Here is a 21,166-nt window from a genome sequence, read left to right as displayed (position 1 = left end):
TTAAGGGAACAGCTACTTCTTATCCATTCTGCCCATGACCCTCATCATCCTATACACCTTAATCAGGTCCCCCCTCAGCTATCTCCGCTCTGAAGAAAATGACCCAGGCCTTTTCTAGCGTGTCTTCACAGCTAAAGTATTCCAACCCACGTAATATCCTGATTAATCTCCTCTGTAACTCATCCAGAATAATCACATCCTTCTTTTCATGTGGTGACTAGAACTTCTCGCAATACTACAGTTGTGACCTAACCAAAGTTTTGTACAGTTCTAATACAACTTCCCTACTCAGTTGTCGTCCAACAGGTTTATTTGGAAGTGCTAGCTTTCAGAACGTTGCTCCTTCATCAGGTAACTAGTGGGGCAGGATCATAAGACACAGAATTTATAGCAAAAGATCACAGTGTCATGCAATTAAAACGATATATTGAACAAACCCAGATTGCTGCTAAGTCTTTCATCTTTTAGAATGAATTCTAGGTTTCGGTTAAGATACATTACAATCTACTTCTGCCAAAGCCGTGCTGACCATCCCTGATCAAACCTTACCTTTCCAAGTGAAGATAAAAGATTTTCTCCGTAGTTTCCCTACCAATGATCTTGAAAAGTAGAACGATATTAGCTATTCTCCAGTCTTCTTGGCATCTCCCCTGTGGCCTGAGAGGAATTAAAAATTTGGGTCAGTCAGAGGCCCTGTAATTTTCTCCTTCACCTCCCATGCAGCCTTGGATACAACTCATCTGGACCTGGGATCTGTTCACTTTTAAGCCTGACAAAGCCTCCAGTATCTCTTCATTCCCTCTGACAATAACGGAGCTCAAGAAACCCATTGTTCCTCTCCCCAAATATGTACCTACATCTTCTTTCTCTTGAGAGAAAAGAAAAGTATAGTACTCATTTAATACCTGCCAACATCCTCTGATTCCACATGCAGATTGCCCCTTTGAACCCTGATGAGTCCTACCCTTTCCATAGTTATTCCTCGCTCTTAGTGCACTTTTAGCCTTTGTGATTCTCTCTAATTTTACCTATCAATATTTCTTCATGCCTCTTCTTTACTTTCCTAATTGCATTCTTGAGATCCCACCTTTGCACTTTCTATACTTCACTAGGGCCTCCATTGATTTGCTTCCTTTGCACCTGCTAAAAGCCTATTTTGTCCTTTTCATTTAATTCGAAATATTTCTCGACAGCAGCATTCTCTGGGCTTGTTGTCCTGCATCTCACTCTAAGGGGAACGTGTAGGGCATGTACTCACCACGCTTCCTTGTTGAAGTAACAAACATTCCCCACTGCTCTGCTGTAGAGTTTCCCACAAGTAGCTGAACCCAGTCTAGTTTGGCCAGATCCTGCCTTATTTTAATAAAATCTGCGTCCCCCCTCCAAACGAAAACTCTCTTTGCAGACCATCTCTTTCCTTTTCCAATATAAACTTAATATGTTGTGGCCCCTATGACTAAAATGCTTCCCCACTGCCACCTCAAATAGCTGTCTGTCATCACTCCCCAGAATTAGGTCCAGCGCTGTGCCATCCTGAAGAAATGTGTTGATGTATAAAACTCCCTTAAACACATTTCAAGAAATCCACCCACCCTCAACTGTTTACACTGTGACTATCCCAATTAATGTTCTGGAAGTTGAATTGCCCTAATGTAATTACCCCATTATTATTATTTCAACTCGAATCAATAGAAATACCCCCAAATAATTCTAATAATTTATTTTTCTTAAATTAGTATTTTTTTAATATGCCTATGAACAATGATTTGTTGGAAGTGCTTCAGCAGTAGATTGTCCCTGTGATTCCATAAGAGGTGATAATGCAATCTTAGACATGCTATTAAATGTTTTGGAAGAATTGGAAAGGCAATAATTGGGGAACTGTACAGTGAGACAGCTCTTATATTAAACTACACAATAAAATCAGGCAAATACCTAGCAAATGTCTACTCCCAATGGCGCTAACAAACCTATTCACAAAGATGTTGGTCCCATTGTGGTTCAGCAGCAGACTGTCCCCTTTTTACAGGTTCCATTTTCCTCAGAAATGGTTCCAATGCCCCTGAAATCTGAAACCTCCCTCCTGCATGAACGCCTGAGTCACGCATTCATTTGCCTTATTTACTTATTTCTATACTCACTAATATGCAGCACCAAAAGTAATCCAGAGATTACAATTTTAGAGGATTGCCTAGCTCTCTGAATTCTTGATGCAAGACATCATTCTATCTGTATTGTTTGTGCCACAACCTCTGACCTATCAACATCACCCTGCAGCTGTTCAGTGATAACCTTGACCCTGGTCCAACGGGGCAATACATGGTCTCAGAAATGGCAATCGCACACCTCATTATCAAGTCACCTACCACTATTTTCTTTGAACTTTTGCTCCCCTCTGCCTGTGCAGCAGTACCACCCTATGTGCTTCTTTCTCCAGTGGAATCTTCACTGTCATCCCTTTCCAACACAGAATGACAGTTATAAAGTGGGATGGCCTCTGGGACTCTTCTATCTACCTGACATGCTCCTTTCCTCTGCCTGATGGTCACCCATTCTATGCCTGCAGCTCCTCAGTCTGCAGTGTGACTACCTCAGAAAACATGCTCACCATATTGTCTTCAGCCTTGTGGATTCACCTCTGTGCCTCCAGCCAAGTCATGTTTCAGGACATGGCGTTCGAGCTGTTCGAATTGGTGGGACTTCCAACAAATGAGGTCATCCAGACTGCCAGAAGCATTTAGGAATTCCCAAATGCTGCAAATAGTATACTTATTGGCTTGGGCTTCCCTGTTATATTCAGTTAAATTAAAAAGCTTAATAAAGAAAAAGCTATGCTCTTACCCTGTAGACCTTATGTGCAAAAAGAGAAACACTATGAAAGTAGTAGAAAAATAGTATAAAACACAATAGAATATTAAAAATCGGGAAGAATGGTCAAAAAGTCAGAAAAGGTAGAAATTAGCTGTAGTTAGCACTGTTGCCTGACAGTGTCAGAGACCCAGGTTCGATTTCCAGCCTGAGGCAACTCTGAGTGGAGTTTGCACAGTCCCCTCCATGTCTGCATGGCTTTCCTCCGGGTGCTCCGGTTTCCTACCACAATCCAAAGATGTGCAGGTTAGGTGAATTGGCAATGCTAAATTGCCCATAGTGTTCAGGGATGTTTAGGTTAGGTGCGTTAGTCAGGCGTAAATGTAGATTAATAGGCCGGGGAATGGGTTGGGTGGGTTACTCTTCAGAGGGTTGGTGTGGACTTCTGAGTCGAAGTGCCTGTTTCCACACTGTAGGGATCCTATGATTCACTGTAGCTGTGAAAAAAAGAGGATTGATCAAGCAATTATATGACTAAAAATGTGCCATAGCAGGGAGGCCAACACATTTCTGAGGCATTTGGATTTTTTTTCTTGCACAAGTAAACTTGTTCAAGCTGGACAGACTACATCATAACTGAACTGGGATTAATATCCCTGCAGTGAAATTTGCTAGTGTTGTGGTGGGGGAATTTAAACTAACTTGTCAGTGGGATGGGAATCTGAAAAATCAAGTTAGAAGGACATAAAAGTGACAACAGGAAATATAAAAGTGGCAAGTGAAATTAAAAGGTAGGTGAAATGAAGGCAAGGATCAACTAAACTTTGAATGCGAAATAATGCCAAAAAAATAAGTAAGGGCACTCTACCTGAATGCATGAGACATTCTTGATATTCTTGGCTTCTTCTGCTGCTATTGGCAATTTTGTGAATGGTCTCAAGTGGTTCCAAACACATTAATAGTCCTGCTATTGCTGATCCATTCATCTTAACAGGTAGAATATTTGTGGTTTCCAAGCAGAGTTACCATAGCTAGATTTCATCATGAATGTACCAGTACAAGGAATGGGTGACCCAGTGTATGCAGTCAGTTTTCTGTTGTAGGTTGTGTCATTGAATTCCAATGATACAGGTGCATATTCTTAGGAGTATTCCTTAAGAACATTAAGAATTAAGTTTTCAGGTATCTTATGGCCGTGAGCATGTGTTTACCAATTTTCTTCATATTCATTATGCTACGAATGGCAAACACTTCTAACTTTTGACTTTGTCCACACTGTCTGTCAAACTCACAACATAGATACCTTGTTAAAGGCTTGCCCACTCTGAATCTTAATCCTGGTCTGTTTTGCTGCAAGCCTTATTTATGTGTGCATGTTTACACAAATCTCCAGTTATTTCTGCATATATGCTGCATATGGTTTTGATTTGGTTCTGGCCAATTGTAGTCTCTGTTGCATCTTTGGTGCCAGATTTCTTGCACAGATTCACCCAAACCAACAAATTTGAGGTTCTTTATGCCTGTTTGTTTGAGAGGGAGGATGACTGAGATAACTGACCCTGTCGGAATTTTTAAGAAATATCCATTACACAGAATGATTGCAGTATGCTGAGATATAGAGGGATGTAGGAGTTCTAATGCATGGGTTACAAATGTTCATATGTAGGTACAGCAAGTAATTAAGAAGGATAAGAAAATGCTATTCTTAAGAGGGGAATTGGACATAAATGTAAGGAGATTATGCTTCACTGACACAGCATTGATGAGATCTCATCTTGAATACTGCAAACAGTTTTGTCTGCCTATTTAAGGAAGGAAGCAAATGCATTGGAGTCAATTCACAGGAGCTTTACAAGATGAATGGGTTGTCTTATAAGGAAAAATTAAACAGGCTGGTCATGTTTTTGCTGAAATTTTAAAAAGTGACAAGCACTTTGATTTTTATATGAATCTGAACCATCTTGCAAAGGTGAACTGGAAAGGATGTTTCCTCTTTGGCATATGTTCAGAACTATGAAACAATGATTTAAGATTCAGAGTTGACCAATTGGGATTGAGGTGAGGGAACGTTTTCCTCTCCGAGGGTTGTGCAACTTTGGAACTTGCTGCTACAAAGGCTGCTGAGGCAGAGCATTTGACTATTTTTAAGATAGGAAAAAGTGAAGAACTGCAGATGCTGGAGATCAGAGTCAAAGAGTGTAGTGCTGGAAAAGCACAGCCGATCAGGCAGCGTACGAGGAGCAGGAGAATTGATGTTTCAGGCATAAGCCCTTCACCAGGAATGAGGCTTGTGGGCCAAGAGGGCTGAGAGATAAATGGGAAGGGGAGGGGGAAGGTAGCCAGGAATGCAATAGCTAGATGAAGGTGAGCGTGAAAGTGATAGGTCGGAAAGGAGGGTAGAGCAGATAGGTGGTAAAGAAGATGGACAGGTAGGACTGTTCAAGAGGGTGGTGCCGAGTTGGAAGGTTGGGACTGGGATAATGTGTTGGGGGAGGGGAAATGGGGAAACTGGTGAAATCCACATTGACCCCCACCTTCATCGAGCTATCGCAATCCTAGCTACCTTTCCCCCAGCCCCACCCCCTCCCATTTATTTCTCAGTCCTCGGCCCACAAGCCTCATGCCTGGTAAAGGGCTTATACCTGAAACGTCGACTCTCCTGCTCCTCGGATGGTGCCTGATTGGCTGTGCTTTTCCAGCACTGTTCGACTATTTTTCAGACACGCATAGATTGATTCTTATGAGACAAGGGAATTAAAGGTTAATGAGGAAAATGGGAACGTTGCATTCATAAAACAATCAGCAATTATTTCATTGAATGACTTAAAATGTCGTAAAAGTGCTGAATGACCTATTTCTGCTCCTAATCCGTATGTTCATAATATGCAATTTTTTATTTATTCCCTTCCTATTGTTTCATACATATCACTACACAACTGCAGATGGGAATGTTTTTAAATACTGTTATTAAAGAATTTGCTTAAATGAGTTACTTGAAGCTATTCTTGTGTCCCTCTGAGTAGCTGGCTCAAAAATGGTCTCAGCGCATCCTTAATGTCTGCCCTCCTACTTAGCACAAAAGGTAGTAGAGAAGAGTGAAACTAAAATACTGATCACAAATGAAAATACTAATATATTTTGGGAGCTAAAATGTAACTTGGCTAGCCAATAAATATTTATTTCCTATTAATAGAGGGCAGTATATTTTGTACAAAGATGGAGATGTAAATCAGCCAATGATAAGAGATCGAAAATGGGAGAATAGTGAATTCAACTTTGATGATGTCCCCTCTGCAATGATGGCTCTATTCACTGTCTCAACCTTTGAAGGATGGCCACAGTAAGTAGAAAAAATGTCAATATGTATTATCATGTACTGAATCAAGCAATAATTTGACCTAAATGGTTGCTATTTAATCTTTAAAGCACCTGTCATGGAATTTATAAATTGCAAAAATAAACAAAGTACTAATATCTAAATCATTCCAAGGTACCTCATAAATATTTTAAACATAAAATCAGTTTTTTGTAATATGGTTGCCAACAAAACCTATATTGTTTACGATTATTTTCAACCTAATCTGAGTGGCACACAACAGTGTTTTTCTTCTCATTGATGGATGTAAGCAATATACTCTGGATTCTGTCATGAATGAAACTCAAAGTGACCCCCATCAGTCCTACTTGTAGTAAGGATAACTTCTTTTATCTTCTACTTTGGAATTCCTGTTGAACTGACCACTCAGTATTTCAATCCCCTTTGAGGTTGACAGAGGTACTGCCACTTGTTTTGACTTGTAAAATTCCCAATATAAGATAGGGACCTGCTTTAGGTCCCAAATTCTAGACTAAATGGCAATTTTGGTGCAATGTGAAGTTATCATAAGAGAGTATTACAAGGCCATCCAGGTTTTGGTTCCAACATTAGTATGTTATTTCTATTTCTTGAAAGGACATTTGGAGGCAAATTGGTGGAAACTTAAATTTTAAACTTCAAACTTCAAAATTTAAAATTAAAACCAAACCACTTGTGAGCATGAGAGGCACAACTGCAGAAGATATTGTACCAATAGATAGTAAATACAATAGAAGCTAATAGTTTTTTTGGAAATCCCCTCAGAAATGATGTTGAAGAAGAAACTCTGGAATGTTGAGTACTTCATGGTCTCCATAGCCACTTCACAAAGGCCAACTCTGATTAGGAAATGCAACATTGCATCTCAAAACCATTTTGTAATGCTCTATAATTTTCAGTTCACTTTGATTTTACCAGCCAAGATTCTTTCATGCTCTATCTTTGCTTGCTGTTTTGAGTTCACTCTTTCACATCCTACTCTCTTCTCAACTTTGTGGTATTTAGTTCTGTGTCAGCTGTAAGCTCTCTTTTTCTGTATTCTGTCAAGGGAAACTTCAAGGTCAAGTAGGGGCGGCAATAAATGCTGGTGAGCCAGTGATGCCCATGTCCCACAAGCAAATAAAAAAATTACTGTCTAGTTCAAAGAAGGATATTATTGTTTAAACATTAAAGAAATCATATTTCAATATAAAATGTAAATCTTTTTATCTTGAAAAACACAATAGCGAATCAGCCCCAACCAAGCACTTTGAATATTAAACTGGCTTAAATTAGAAAAGAAGAAAATAACAGAATATGAAGTGGTAGGTAATTTCATTAATGACAATATAATTGTGTTAATAGTAACTACACAGAACATATTACAGCGCAGTTCAGACCCTTCGGCCCATGATGTTATGCTGACCTGTGGAACCAATCTGAAACCCATCTATCCCACTCTCTTCCATTTTCATCCCTATGTTTATCCAATGGCCATTTAAATGCCCTTAAAATTGGCTTACTACAGTTGCATTGCTTTTTTTAAAAAATTATTTTATTTTTATTTTCTGCTCACGCTAAAATGGCAATTTCTTATCAAGCTTCTATCACTTCCCCTGTTGAACAGGCCACGAAATAATGACTGACCATCTGATTTTCTTTTTCCCTCCATGTAGGAAAATGTTGGTTTCTTTCTGTTGAGAACAAGACCTTGTTCTGGAGATGTGAACTAGTGTAAGGGACAGTAGCACAATGCTCAAATTATAAGTTTCTTTCTTGCCATTTCATGCCATTAGAAAACTTAATTCTAAAAAAAACTCCATAGTTTGCAATTGTAATTTACTGGATGTTGCTTATTTAATGGCATAGTCTCAATTTAAACTAAACACCTAGATTCAAAACTGTGAATGGTGCTATAGTCATCATTCAGTCATAGAATAATATCCATCAATTTGATCCTTCTAGATTAATCAATAGGTTCTGTCTTCAAGTTTCATATGAAGTACTTAGCTGAAGGTAGGGAGTTAAAAGTCCTTATGAAGATATTTATATTCTACATTTTCCAACATCTTAGCTGAAACAAACAGTACAATGAAATCAGATGTAAGGGGAGGAATCCAAAAGCATTGGAAGAAATTAAAATGGATACAAAAACATTACCTCTCAGAATAAATTATATATGCTTTATATATGAATAAACAACGATACATTTCTTCGTCTTATGTTTGCAGGTTGCTTTATCGAGCCATCGATTCTCATACAGAGGATGCAGGTCCAATTTACAACTACAGAGTGGAGATATCAATCTTCTTCATCATCTATATCATCGTTATTGCTTTCTTCATGATGAATATTTTTGTAGGTTTTGTCATCGTCACATTTCAGGAGCAGGGGGAACAGGAATACAAAAACTGTGAACTGGATAAAAATCAGGTGAAAAAGAAGTTTTAATATTCAATTTATGTGCTGGCATTATTTATATCTTTTGAATAATGTTATGTGATTGTACCTCAAAAGATATATTACTAAAATCCTTGTATAATGTGTGGCATAAAATGAAGAATAATATTTCATTTATCACATTTTAGTTATTTTCGGTAAAGGTGTTTTTCATGCAAATAGACATTAGTAGTAGGTAATGATTTCTAAAATATTAAGCGCTCCAAATTGGCAAAAGCACAAGTTGGAAGTGATTCATTGCTCAGAAGTTATAGCATCTGACCGCAATATTAAATAGTGATGATCCTCTTCTCTGAAACAAAATCAAATTGAATTGCTACTTGGTGGAAAACAGGATAACCCACATTAATTTGGCCACTAACTAAACTCATTCTACCCACTCCTAGTTTCCTTTCACTGATCTACTCCATTGGAGGAGAAAGCACAGGGAGTAGGAATACTTTTGACTGTTCTAATAAAAATCAGTACATACATAAGAATAATAAGAGCAATAGAAATAGGAGTACGCCATCTGGCCACTCGAGCCTGCAAGATCACAGCTGATCTTTTCATGGACTTAGCTCCAGTTACCTGCCCACTCACTGTAACCCTTAATTATTTTACAGTTCAAAAATCTATCTATCTTTGCCTTAAAAACATTCAATGAAGTAGCCTTAACTGCTTCACTGGGCATGGAATTTCACACATTCACAACTCTTTGGGAGATAAAGGTCCTCCTCAACCCAGTCATAAATCTGCTTCGTTTTATTTTGAGGCCATGGCCCTTGTTCTAGTTTCACCAACAAGTGGAAACAACCTTCCTGCTTCCATCTTATCTATTCCCTTCATAACATTATAAGTTTATATAAGATCTCCTTGATTCTTCTAAATTCCAATTATAGTCCCAGTCTACTCAATTTTTCCTCAAAACCAACCCTTTCAACTCCGACATCAATCTAGTGAAACCTGTCTGCATACCTTCCAGTGCCAGTACATCCTTTCTCAAGTACGGAGACAAAACTGTACATATTACTCCAGATATGACCTCACCAGCAACCTATACAGCTGCAGCATAACCTTCCTGTTTTTAAACTCCATTTCTCTAACAATGAAGGACAATATTCCATTTTCCTTCTTAATTACCTGCTGCATCTGAAAACCAACTTTTTGTAATTCACGTAAAAGAACACCCAAGTCCCTCTGCACAGCAGCAAGCTACAATTTTTCACCATTTAAACTATAATCTATTTTGCTGTTATTCCTGCCAAAATAGATGACCTCACATTTACCAACATTGTACTCCATCTGCTAGGTCCTTGCCTATTCACTTAACTTATCTACTGTATATCCATTTACAGACTTTCAGTGTCCTCTGCGCTCTTTGCTCTACCACTCATGTTAGTGTCATCTGCGAATTTTGACACACTACACTTAGTCCCCAATTCCAAATCACCTATGTAAATTGTAGATCATTGTGTCCCAACACTAATCCCCAAGGCACATTACTAACCATTGATCTCCAATCAGAAAAAACACCCATTTTTCCCCACTCCTTTCTTTGTTAGTTCACCAATTCTCTATCCTTGCTAATACATTACCCATAACACCATGCACCTTTATCTTTTGCAGTAGCCTTTTGTGCGGCACTTTGTCAAAGGCCAATTTGGAAATCCATATACACCATGATCACCAATTCTCCATTGTCTACCATGCTTATAATGTCCTCAAAGAATTCAAGTAAATTAGTTAAGCATGACCTGCCTTCCATGAACCCATGCTGCATCCACCCTTTGGGACGGTTGATTCAAGCATTTTCCCCACACAAACGTTCAGCTAACAGGCCTATAGTTACCTGCCTTTTATCTACCTTTTTAAAATAGTGGTGGCACATTTGCTGTTTACCAATCTGCCAGAGCTGTCCCAAAATCCAATGATTTTTAGTAAATTACCACAAGGGCGCCTGCTCTTTCCCACCACGTCTTTTAGTACAAAGAACAAAGAAAACTACAGCACTGGAACAGGCCCTTTGGCCCTCCAAGCCAATCCAGATTCTCTATCTAAACTTGTCGCCTAATTTCTATGGATCTGTATCCCTCTGCTCCCTGCCCATTCATATATCTGTGTAGATACATCTTAAATTATGCTATCATGCCCATCTGTACCACTTCTATGCGTTCCAGGTGCCCACCACCCTCTGCATAAAGAACTTTCCATGCATTTTCCCCTCTCACTTTAAACTCGTGACCCTTAGTAATTGAGTCCCCCACTCTGGGGAAAAAGCTTCTTGCTATCCATCCTGTCAATACCTCTCATAATTTTGTAGACCTCAATCAGGTCCCCCCTCAACCTCTGTCTTTCTAATGAAAATAATCCTAATCTACTCAACCTCTCTTCAAAGCTAGCACCCTCCATACCAGGCAACATCCTGATGAACCTCCTCTGCATCCCCTCCAAAGCATCCAAAATACCTTGAGGTTCATTCCATCAGGTCCAAAAGACTTGTCTACCTTTCAACCCCTTAGCCTGCCCAACACTACCTCTTCAATGATAGTGATCATTTCTATATCCTCACTTGCCATAGCCTCCTTATCATCAATTATTGGTATGTTGTTTGTGTCTTCAACTGTAAAGACCAACACAAGATTCCTGTTCAAAGCCTCAACCATTTCCTTATCTCCCATTATTAAATCCCCCTTCTCATCCTCTAAAGGACCAATATTTCGGAGAATCAAAGAATCCTCACATTGTGGAAGCAGGCCATTTAACCAATCAGGTCCACAACATGCCTCCAAAAAGCATCCCACCCAGACTCTATCCCCCTCACCCTATCCCTGTAAACCTGCATTTTATCATGGCTAATCCACCTGGCCTGCACATGTCTGGACACTGTGGCAACTTAGCATAGCCAATCCACCTGACCGGCACATCTTCAGACTGTGGGAGGAAGCCCACATAAACATGGGGAGAATGTGCAAACTCCACACAGTCATTTGCCCAAGGCTGGAATTCAACCAAGATCCTTGGCACTATGAGACAGCTGAGCCATTGTACTGCCCCTACCTTTGCCACTCTTTTTCGTTTTTATATATTTGTGGAAATATTTGCTGTCCATTTTTGTCTTCTGAGCTAGTTTCCTCTCAAAATATATCTTACCTCTCTTTATAGCTTTTTTCATGGATTCCTGTTGACCTTTAAAGATGTCCCAATCCCGTAGTTTCCCCATAAGCTTTGCTACTTTGTATGCATTAGCTTTCAATTTGACACCCTCCTTTATTTCCTGTTATCCATGGCTGATTATCCCTTTCCCTATATCGTTCTTCCTTTTCACTGGTGTTTCCTGTTGCTGACCACTGTGAAAAATTGCTTTGAACTCCACCATTGTTCTTTAATTGTCCCACCATATAGTCTTTGCTCCCAGTCTACCTAAAGCAACTCCTCCTTCAGCCCAATATAGTCTCCTTTGTTTAGGCACAACACACTGGTATTGGATTTTACATTCTCATGTTCTGTCTGTATTTTAAATTCAACCATACTATGATTACTCCTTCTGAGAGGATCACTATGTTGTGGGGAAAATCACCAGTCTTGGAATCAGAATCGGGATTCAATGACAGAGTTTATTGTATAAAAAAACCAGAGCTCTGGGGAGAGAGAGAAAAACATCCGACAGCACAGCTGTCAGCTGCGAGTCTTCTCTTACTCTCGGAGCACATGTCACAATATTTTATAAATTTCATGGTATAATGGTCCAGCTATCGAGTCTTTGTGCAACATGGTTTGTTTACTGAAAACATTACAGAAGTCTATTGATGTAGTAATTGGTCATGATCGTTCTTCCTGCAAATTACTGCAAATCTAAGGTATTAACACTTGTATACAAGGAGTCTCAGGTAGTGAACATTTCCATTGAAGGTGGTGGTTGGACTCAGACACTTCAGCAGGCATGAGACATTACTGATGTGTATTCTCTCCCCCACCGGCCTTAAACTAATTATCTATGCTCTGTGTCTATTGTGCTAGTATCCTGTTGACCTCAGGCAATATCTGTGTATGCTTCGCTGTACTTTTCTGTGTAATGGCTCAGCAACCATCTTGTGTGCTAAGTGACCAACTTATGGCTCAGCGGTCATCTTGTGTTTGTGTGCCCCATGTCAGCGTGCCCCATGTCAGTGTCAATGCCCACTTCAGCTAGCTATGAAATCATGAATTATTTGTGTCTCATTACACAGGACCTGATCTAGGATAGCTTGCTCTCTTTTAGGTTCCATTGCATACTGTTTGATGAAAATATTGCGGATACATTCTTTGAACGCCTCTCAAGGATGCCTTGACCAACTTGGTTTGACCAATCGATGTATAGATTAAAACCCCCCATGATAATTGCTGTACCATTTTTACTTGCATTAGTTATTTCTTTGTTTATTGCCTGTCCAATCATGATGTTATTATTTGGAGGCCAATAGACTACAATTATTGGTGACTTTTTCCCCTTTCCAAATTCCACCCACATTGATTCAACATTTTTCTCCATAAAATCTATATCATCTCTTATTACAGCACTGATGTCATCCTTTAATATCAGAGTGACACCATCTCCCTTTCCTTCCAGTCTATTCTTCCAAATAATCTGATACCCACGGATATTTAACTCCCAGTTGTGACCACCCTGCAGCTGTGTCTCTGTAATGGCCCCTAAATCACAATGATTTGTGCTGTCAAGTCATTTACCTTGTTTTAAATGCTCCGAACGTTCAGGTAAAGTGCCTCTATGCGAGTTTTTATACCTTTTTGATTCTTAACACCTCCACCAGAAGAACCTTTGTTTTTAAACATTCTCACTTTTTCTGTCTGTCTGGTTTCCACTTGTCTGAGTGCTTCACTGCACAGCTGCTTCTTGCTTTTTAGTTACTCTTTTTCCTTCAGCCCTTGTCCACTCTGCTAACTCAGAGCCTCTCCTTAGGTTCCCATCCCCCTGCCTAGCTAGTTTAAAGTCCACCCAACGGTGCTAGCAAAACCACCTGTAAAAATATTGCTCCTACCACTGTTTGGGTGAAGACCATCCCTCTTGAATAGGTCCCATCTTCCCAGAAATGATCCCAATTATTCAGAAATCTAAACCTTCCCTCCTTTCACTCCTTCAGTCATGTATTGAACTGCCAAATCTGATAATTCTCAGCATCACTAGCACATGGCACAGGTAGCAATCCGGTCCTTGCCTTCAATATGGCCCCTAACTCCCTATATTCAGCCTTCTGGACCTGATCCCTCTTCTTACTTATGCCATTGGTACCAACATATTCCATGGCCACTGCTTGGTGTTGTCTGACCCCCAACACCACCCTGTCAAAATTACCAGTAGCTGCTCAATAACACGTTGGAGCCTTGTACCAAGTAAGCACCTGTTGTCACTAGAGCAGCTGCAGAAGCACTCTCTGTTCCGCTAACAATTGAGTCTGAACGACTACATCCCTAACTGCCTTTTTCACCCCCCACACTGTGCAGCTGGGCATTCTGTGGTGCTGCAGATTTTGCTTTGGCTGCAAGTCCCTGAGGCATTATTGCCGAGGCCAGATCTTACCACAAAGTACACGTTAGCTATTGGGATGGCCTTAAAGGACTTGTGCATTACCTGCTTCACCTTATGCTTGCATTGACGGTCATCCATTCTCTGTCCTCCTGCACCTTTTTACACTGTGGGGTGACCACTGCCTTGTACATGTTATCCACGTAACTCTCATCCTCCTGCATGCTCCTCACTACCTCCAGACCTCGCTTAAGTTCCATAACTCGGCATTTGAATTGAAAGTATTGATGCCGCCTCCTGCACACATGTTGCACAGATGGAGCCTACAGCTTGAAGGAACTGGCCTACCACCTCTTTAATGAACCCAAACAATTACCCATTTAAAAAAAGCTAAATCTAATTCTCACAAACACACACTAACAGTTAACTAATAAGTATAGTAATTTCAACAGGTTATTTGATTAGAGAAAGAAAACTAATGAGTTATAGTCACCCCTAAAACAGCCAATCAAATACAGGCAGTCACTTTGGGATCACACTGAGAGCTCGCTCTCCCTCTCACCAGAAGTTGTTTAGGTCTGCCTCTCTGCTCACTCCATGGTCACCACTCGCACTCCTTTACCAGCCGGAACTCTCGCTGCCAACCTCCTCTCATGATGTCCTGGCCTAGCTGCTCTTCAAAGAAAAAGGTTAACTTATGTCAGATCTACCAGTTGCTCTGGTCTCTGTAATTAAATACTTTGTGTTTTCTCATAGAAGTAGATCTCAGAACAGCAGATATTGCTAGAGAGAAGTGAGAGAAGATTCCTGACTTGGCATGGCATTTTTAGCCAGATAATTTCTCCAGCAGACCAGATGTAATACTCTCTCTCTCTCTCTCCCTTCTTCATTGTCTGTCTGAAACATTGTTTCTTCCTAGAGTGTCTTTTTTAATCAACCTGTTCAGAGATGTTATTACACAACCCTTAGGACTTGATCTTGGGCCTCATAGCCCCAAAGTTATGGATACTACCTCATTGCCACGGAGTCCTGTTTCTTCCTGGCCAGTTTAAGATGTAATCTTCCTTTAGCTAGACACTTTCCCTCTTTTGAATCATGCTTAGGTGGCAAGCTAAGACGTCTACTGTTACAAAACTTACACAGTAAGTTTTCTTTCACATAAGGCATTGGCAGTCCAGAGAGAGCTTGTCTGCCATTTGTGCTTCCCAGCTTTTGTTCTGATCAATGTCCAATTTACATTCTCACAATAATTTGTCAAGGCCTTTGTTATCTCCTGGATAAAAAACCATTACATGATTGTGCATGTCTCTCTGTGACCACGTAGAACTTGGTTTTGCATAGTCAGTTTAGTTGTCTCTTCTTAGTTTCTTCTCACCATTTTCAGTTACAGCTAAGTTAACATTTTGCAAATATGCTAACTCATCAGTTTTTTCCTAAAAATTACCAGACCAAAATGAGACCATTGACTAGATCAGCCATGTAAATATTTCAGTTACATCAGGACAGAGGCTGAAGATTCAGTGGCATGTAATTCATCTCCTGATTTCCAAGCTCTGTCCACGATTGACAAGGCACACATTAGGAGTGTAATGGAATAATATAGATCAGTGCCACTCCACCATTATTCATAAAACGCAATACTGTCCAGGATAAAGAAAGCTGTTTAATTAGCACCCCAGCCACCATTTTAACCATTCACTCTTTCACTTTGGGCATACAGTGACATCATTGTATACTAGCCACAGTTGCACTGAAGCAAGATGTGACCCCTCCCTCGATAATATCTTCCAAACTTGTGAATTCTTCCCCTGAAGAAGAAGAGTAGTAGGAACATGGGGAAGCCACCATTTGCAATGTTTTCTCTGAGTCATGGACCATCCTGATTTAGAATATGTATCACCTTTCTTTCACTGTCACTGAGTAAAAGTCCTGGAACTTCATCCCTATAGCAATATACCTACACCACGACAATTGCAGCCGTTTAAGAAAATGGCTCACTTTGACAGTAAGTGCTGTCTGTGCTGATGATACATTTATTCATGGGATAAAGATAACAAAGAATTCTCATCCACATATTTCAAGAGAGATATAGAGGGACTGAAGAATGTATAACAGGAATCCCAAGGGCAATATGAGAACTAAAAGATTATGACCATCAGATTAATTATAATTAAGGAATCATTAAGGAGTTTGATATATTAGATGTAACAGTCAATTCCTTTATGTGGACTCAAAACTAGATGACAACATTTAAGATTAAACTTAATTCATTTTATGATGGAATAATTTAAAGTGAATAGCAAATATACCTTTAAAGGAAAACTAGATAATTACATAATGGAGAAAGGGATAAAAAATTTTGTAGATGGTGCCAGATGAAGTAGGCTGGTAAAGAGGCTACTGTACAGCATAAACACCAGGAGAACAGTCGGGACAAAGGTCATGTTCTGTCCAATAGTATTCTTTAATTATGTGTATACGTGACCTCTATATGTGTTGTAAATCTTGATGGGTCAATGATTCTGATGCAAATTTACAAAAATAAAAGTCACAACTTGAATCTGCAACCTGATTTTTAAACAGTATACCTTTTGAGGTTTAGTTGAAACTAAAATAGACTCCTAGTTTTATGCCATCTGAAACTAACATAAAATAGAAAATGTAAAGTTCAAAGCTAGTGCTGCTTAATAATTTGTTTGTTATCTCAAAATATTAGGGGAGAAAGTGAGGTCTGCAGAGCTGAAAATGTATTGCTGGAAAAGCGCAGCAGTTCAGGCAGCATCCAGGGAACAGGAGAATTGACGTTTCGGGCATAAGCCCTTCTTCGGGAATGAGGAAAGTTTGTCCAGCAAGCTAAGATAAAAGGTAGGGAGGAGGGACTTGGGGGAGGGGCGCCAGAAATGTGATAGGTGGAAAGAGGTGAAGGTGAGGGTGATAGGTCAGACTGGGGTGGGGGCAGAGAGGTCAGGAAGAAGATTGCAGGTTAGGAAGGCGGTGCTGAGTTCGATGGATTTGACTGAGACAAGGTGGGGGGAGGGGAAATGAGGAAACTGGTGAAATCCGAGTTCATCCCTTGTGGTTGGAGGGTTCCTAGGCGGAAGATGAGGCGCTCTTCCTCCGACAGTTGGATGAACTCGGATTTCACCAGTTTCCTCATTTCCCCTCCTCCCCACCTTGTCTCAGTCAAATCCATCGAACTCAGCAACGCCTTCCTAACCTGCAATCTTCTTCCTGACCTCTCTGCCCCCACCCCAGTCTGACCTATCACCCTCACCTTCACCTCTTTCCACCTATCACATTTCCGACGCCCCTCCCCCAAGTCCCTCCTCCCTACCTTTTATCTTAGCTTGCTGGACAAACTTTCCTCATTCCTGAAGAAGGGCTTATGCCCGAAACGTCAATTCTCCTGTTCCCTGGATGCTGCCTGAATTGCTGCGCTTTTCCAGCAATACATTTTCAGATCTCAAAATATTAGTTTTTTCAAACTGGACTAAAATGTTTGACAGAAAATAAGCTTATGCAATGTTAATAGGTGTCATAGACACTTTTTATAGCATATGATATAATATTTGTTGTAACATAAAGTGCCATTTTTTTCCTGCCATTCACAGCGTCAGTGTGTTGAATATGCCTTGAAGGCTCGGCCTCTTCGGCGGTATATCCCGAAGAATACTTACCAGTATAAAGTGTGGTATGTGGTAAATTCCACCTACTTCGAATACCTGATGTTTGTCTTGATCCTCCTGAATACAATCTGCTTGGCTATGCAGGTATGACAAAGTGAATAATTGGAATTTAGTTACGTTTGATTAAACTGGATTTCTGTTGCACTTTAGATGAAGTAACACTAGTGGAGTGAGAACGGTTCCAAGAAGTATTCCAGTTGAAAAAAGAACATGTATTAATTTAGCGCTTTTTTCTGCAAATGGAATAAAAAATCCTCTGTGCAGACTTTTGAAAAATACATACTCATGTTTTCAATTGTATTCCAACTAAATTATTTTTGGCAACTAAATAATTCTGACTTGTTCCTCATTTGCTACTTATTTATAAGATGTTAGGATATAATTTAGCACCTATGCATAAAACTTCTCTTGCATACAGTGCAAAGAGGAAACATTGGGCAGGAAATGTACACATCAATAAAGGAGACTGACTGCTTTTCCTATCATAGGGAAAATGGAGGAAAAAAAATTGCATGTACTCTGCTGTGGACTTCAACTTCTTTCTAACTGATTTTTTAACTTTATACTTTTCTCAGGCAATGCCTCACATCCAGGTACATAATATTGAAACAAAAACAGAAATTGCTGGAAACGCTCAGCAGGTCTGGCAGCATCTTTGGAGAGAAATCAGAGTTAACGTTTCAGGTCGACTGACCCTTCCTCAGAATTGCATAATATTGAAATGTACCTATTTGGTGATAAAAATCACCTCCATTTCATTTTGTGAGTCATTTACCATTTTAGCAGTGCAGTTCAGGTTTTACTACTCATTTGAGGTGTAGGGATAGAGTGCAGAGTTATGCTGTTTTAAAAATTAAATATTCTCCAATAAAGTTTCACCTGCAGGACAGACCCAGCAGAGGTGATGGCACAGTGGTATACAGTCAGGAGGAACTTGCCCTGGGAGTCCTCCGGATCCCATGAAGTCTCATGGCTTCAGGTTAAACGTGGGTCAGGAAACCTCTTGCTGATTACCACATACCATGCTCCCTCGGCTGATGAATTGGTACTCCACCATGTTGAACAACACTTAGAGGAAGCACTGAGGATGGCAAGGGCACAAAATGTACTCTGTGTGGGAGATTTCAATGTCCACCACCAAGAGTGGCTCTACTTATCCAGCTGGTCAGGTCCTAAAAGACATAGCTGCTAGACTGGATCTGTGGCAGACGATGAGGGAACCAAGAAGAGGAAGAAGCATACTTGACCTCATCTGTCTCTTCCCTGGGGTGGGGGAATCCAGAACTAGAGGGTATAGGTTTAGGATGAGAGGGGAAAGATATTAAAGAGACCTAAGGCACAACCTTTTCACCAAAGGGTGGTACGTGTGTGAAACGAGCTGCCAGAGGAAGTGGTGGAGGCTGGTACACTTGCAACACTTAAAAGGCATCTATATGGGAAATGAATAAGAAGGGTTTGGAGGGATATGGGCCAGCTGCTGGCAGGTGGGACTAGATTGGTTTGGGATGTCTGGTCGGCATGGACGAGTTGTTTCCGTGCTGTACATCTCTATGACTCTTACCAATCTGCCAGCTGCAGAATCATCTGTATATGACAGTATTGGTAAGAGTGACAAACCACACAGTCCTTGTGGAGATAAAGTCCCACTTTCACATTGAGAGTAATCTCCATCGTGTTGCGTGGCACTGTGACTGTGCTAAATGGGACAGACTTTGAACAGATCTGGCAACACCAAAACAGCAGGTTTGTACTCCAGCACAATCTGGAGGACTTTGCGAGAATCTATCTAGGTCTGCTTTAAAAAAGAAATTTACTGACTTCATATCTAATGCCATTCCAAAGTCTCATAACCCTCTAAGAGAAAGAAAATTTCCCCTCATTTCTGTCCGAAAAGAGCAACCCCTAATTTTTAAACAATGCCTCCTAGTTTCCAGGCTCACCCATAAGAGGAAGTGCCCCTACCACGCCCACCTTGTCAAGTCTGTTCAGGATCTCATACACTTCAAACTTCTCACCACAAATTCTTCTAAATACTAGTGGAAACAAGCCCAATTTATTTAACCTTTCTTCATAAGGCAACCCATCCATTTTATTGAACCACCTTTATTTACAACATTTCTTAAATAAGGACTCCAAAGCTGCACACAGTATTTGAGACGTAGTCTCACCAATGCCCTATATAACTGAAACATAACTTCCTTAATGTTCAGTTCCTCTCATAATAAGGAATGGAGTTCCATTCGCCTTCTTTATTATTTGCTCTATCTGCGTTCTAAACATTTTGTGACTCAAGCAATAGAACACTTTGATCCTTCTGCACTTTGGAATTCTGCAGGCATTCACTGTTGAAGTAATACTGTTTGTTTTTATTTTACATGTCCAAGATGAACAACTTCACAATTTCCCACATTATACTCCAGATCTTTCCTACTCATGTAACCTGTCCACATCGATTTGCATCCCCTTTAAGTCCCTTTCACAGCAAAATTTCCTACACATCTTTGTTTCATCTTCAAACTTAGCTACCATGCCTTCATTTTGCTCATCCAAGTTATTGATATAAGTCATGTGTGCATAAAGGTAAACTGGCCATAGTCTTACCAAACCATGGGGTTACTCTCTCTCAGAGAGACAGATGACTGGTGGTGATTTAATCTGAGAGTAATCACACCTCAGGAGAGGGGAGAGGTTGAGAAGGTGAGTCTTTAATGGTAACCTCAGCCTTTGCAGGAACTGAACCATGTTGTTGGCATCTCTGTGTTATAAGCCAGCCATCCAGCCAACTGAAATTAGAGCACAATCTCTGAAGTTCACAGATGCAGAGTAAAATGTATAAGCCTAGAAGCCTTTGTCTGATTTTCTCTGCTTTTCTATATGTTCCTACATTGGCAAAAGACAGGATAGCAAAGTTGAACCTCCAACCAGATAAGCTTATCCACTAAATGAAACTGTTGTAGATTAGTGACAGACTGATTTATATGATTAGTCAAAAGTCCCTTTCCAATTTCACTTTATTGCAAAGTAGGTCTGAAGTGCGAATGATTTATGCCAACTTTTTAAACCTCTGTTCTTATAAGTTGTGCTCCATTAATATCGCACTAGACTTGGCACTGAAATTCATGTAAAGTTATCAGTTACCAATAAATGGGGCAAGGAAAATATTGGGTTGGTGCTTTTGTGTGAATTTTAATGACATACTAAGTCTTAATTAACTAAAAGCAACCTATCTGGACTAAAAATGTAATTTGAAATTTAAGAGTTTTATTTAGCTGTTTACTCATGTTTACTAATTTAGATAAATGTTATTGCCTTTTGCTGAAGAAGGGCATTATTGAAAAATATGTGGAGTCAAATCATGTGATACAAATCTCTATT

At 40.0% G+C, this 21,166-nt stretch overlaps 1 protein-coding gene across 21 annotated transcripts in view; it reads left to right on the top strand.

Annotated features, from left to right (window-relative positions):
* Positions 1-21,166, top strand: part of LOC122559424 (calcium voltage-gated channel subunit alpha1 C) — a 1,175,809-nt gene that overhangs the window by 808,829 nt on the left and 345,814 nt on the right. For all 21 annotated transcript variants that reach the window (XR_015760447.1, XM_087997307.1, XM_087997306.1 and 18 more), the window contains 3 exons: positions 6,002-6,148; positions 8,374-8,575; positions 17,717-17,875. Coding sequence is in view for 20 of the 21 variants with exons in the window: in XM_087997307.1 (XP_087853433.1) it covers positions 6,002-6,148; positions 8,374-8,575; positions 17,717-17,875 (508 nt within the window). In the remaining variant the exon portion in view is untranslated. The remainder of the gene's footprint in view (positions 1-6,001; positions 6,149-8,373; positions 8,576-17,716; positions 17,876-21,166) is intronic.

Source organism: Chiloscyllium plagiosum, unplaced genomic scaffold, assembly GCF_037043375.1.
Source record: "Chiloscyllium plagiosum isolate Xiang-an unplaced genomic scaffold, Cpla_swu_hap1 HiC_scaffold_19, whole genome shotgun sequence".
Classification (NCBI taxonomy): Eukaryota; Metazoa; Chordata; class Chondrichthyes; order Orectolobiformes; family Hemiscylliidae; genus Chiloscyllium; species Chiloscyllium plagiosum.
Note: the sequence above shows the minus strand (reverse complement) of the source record. Positions and strands in the feature narration are given on the sequence as shown.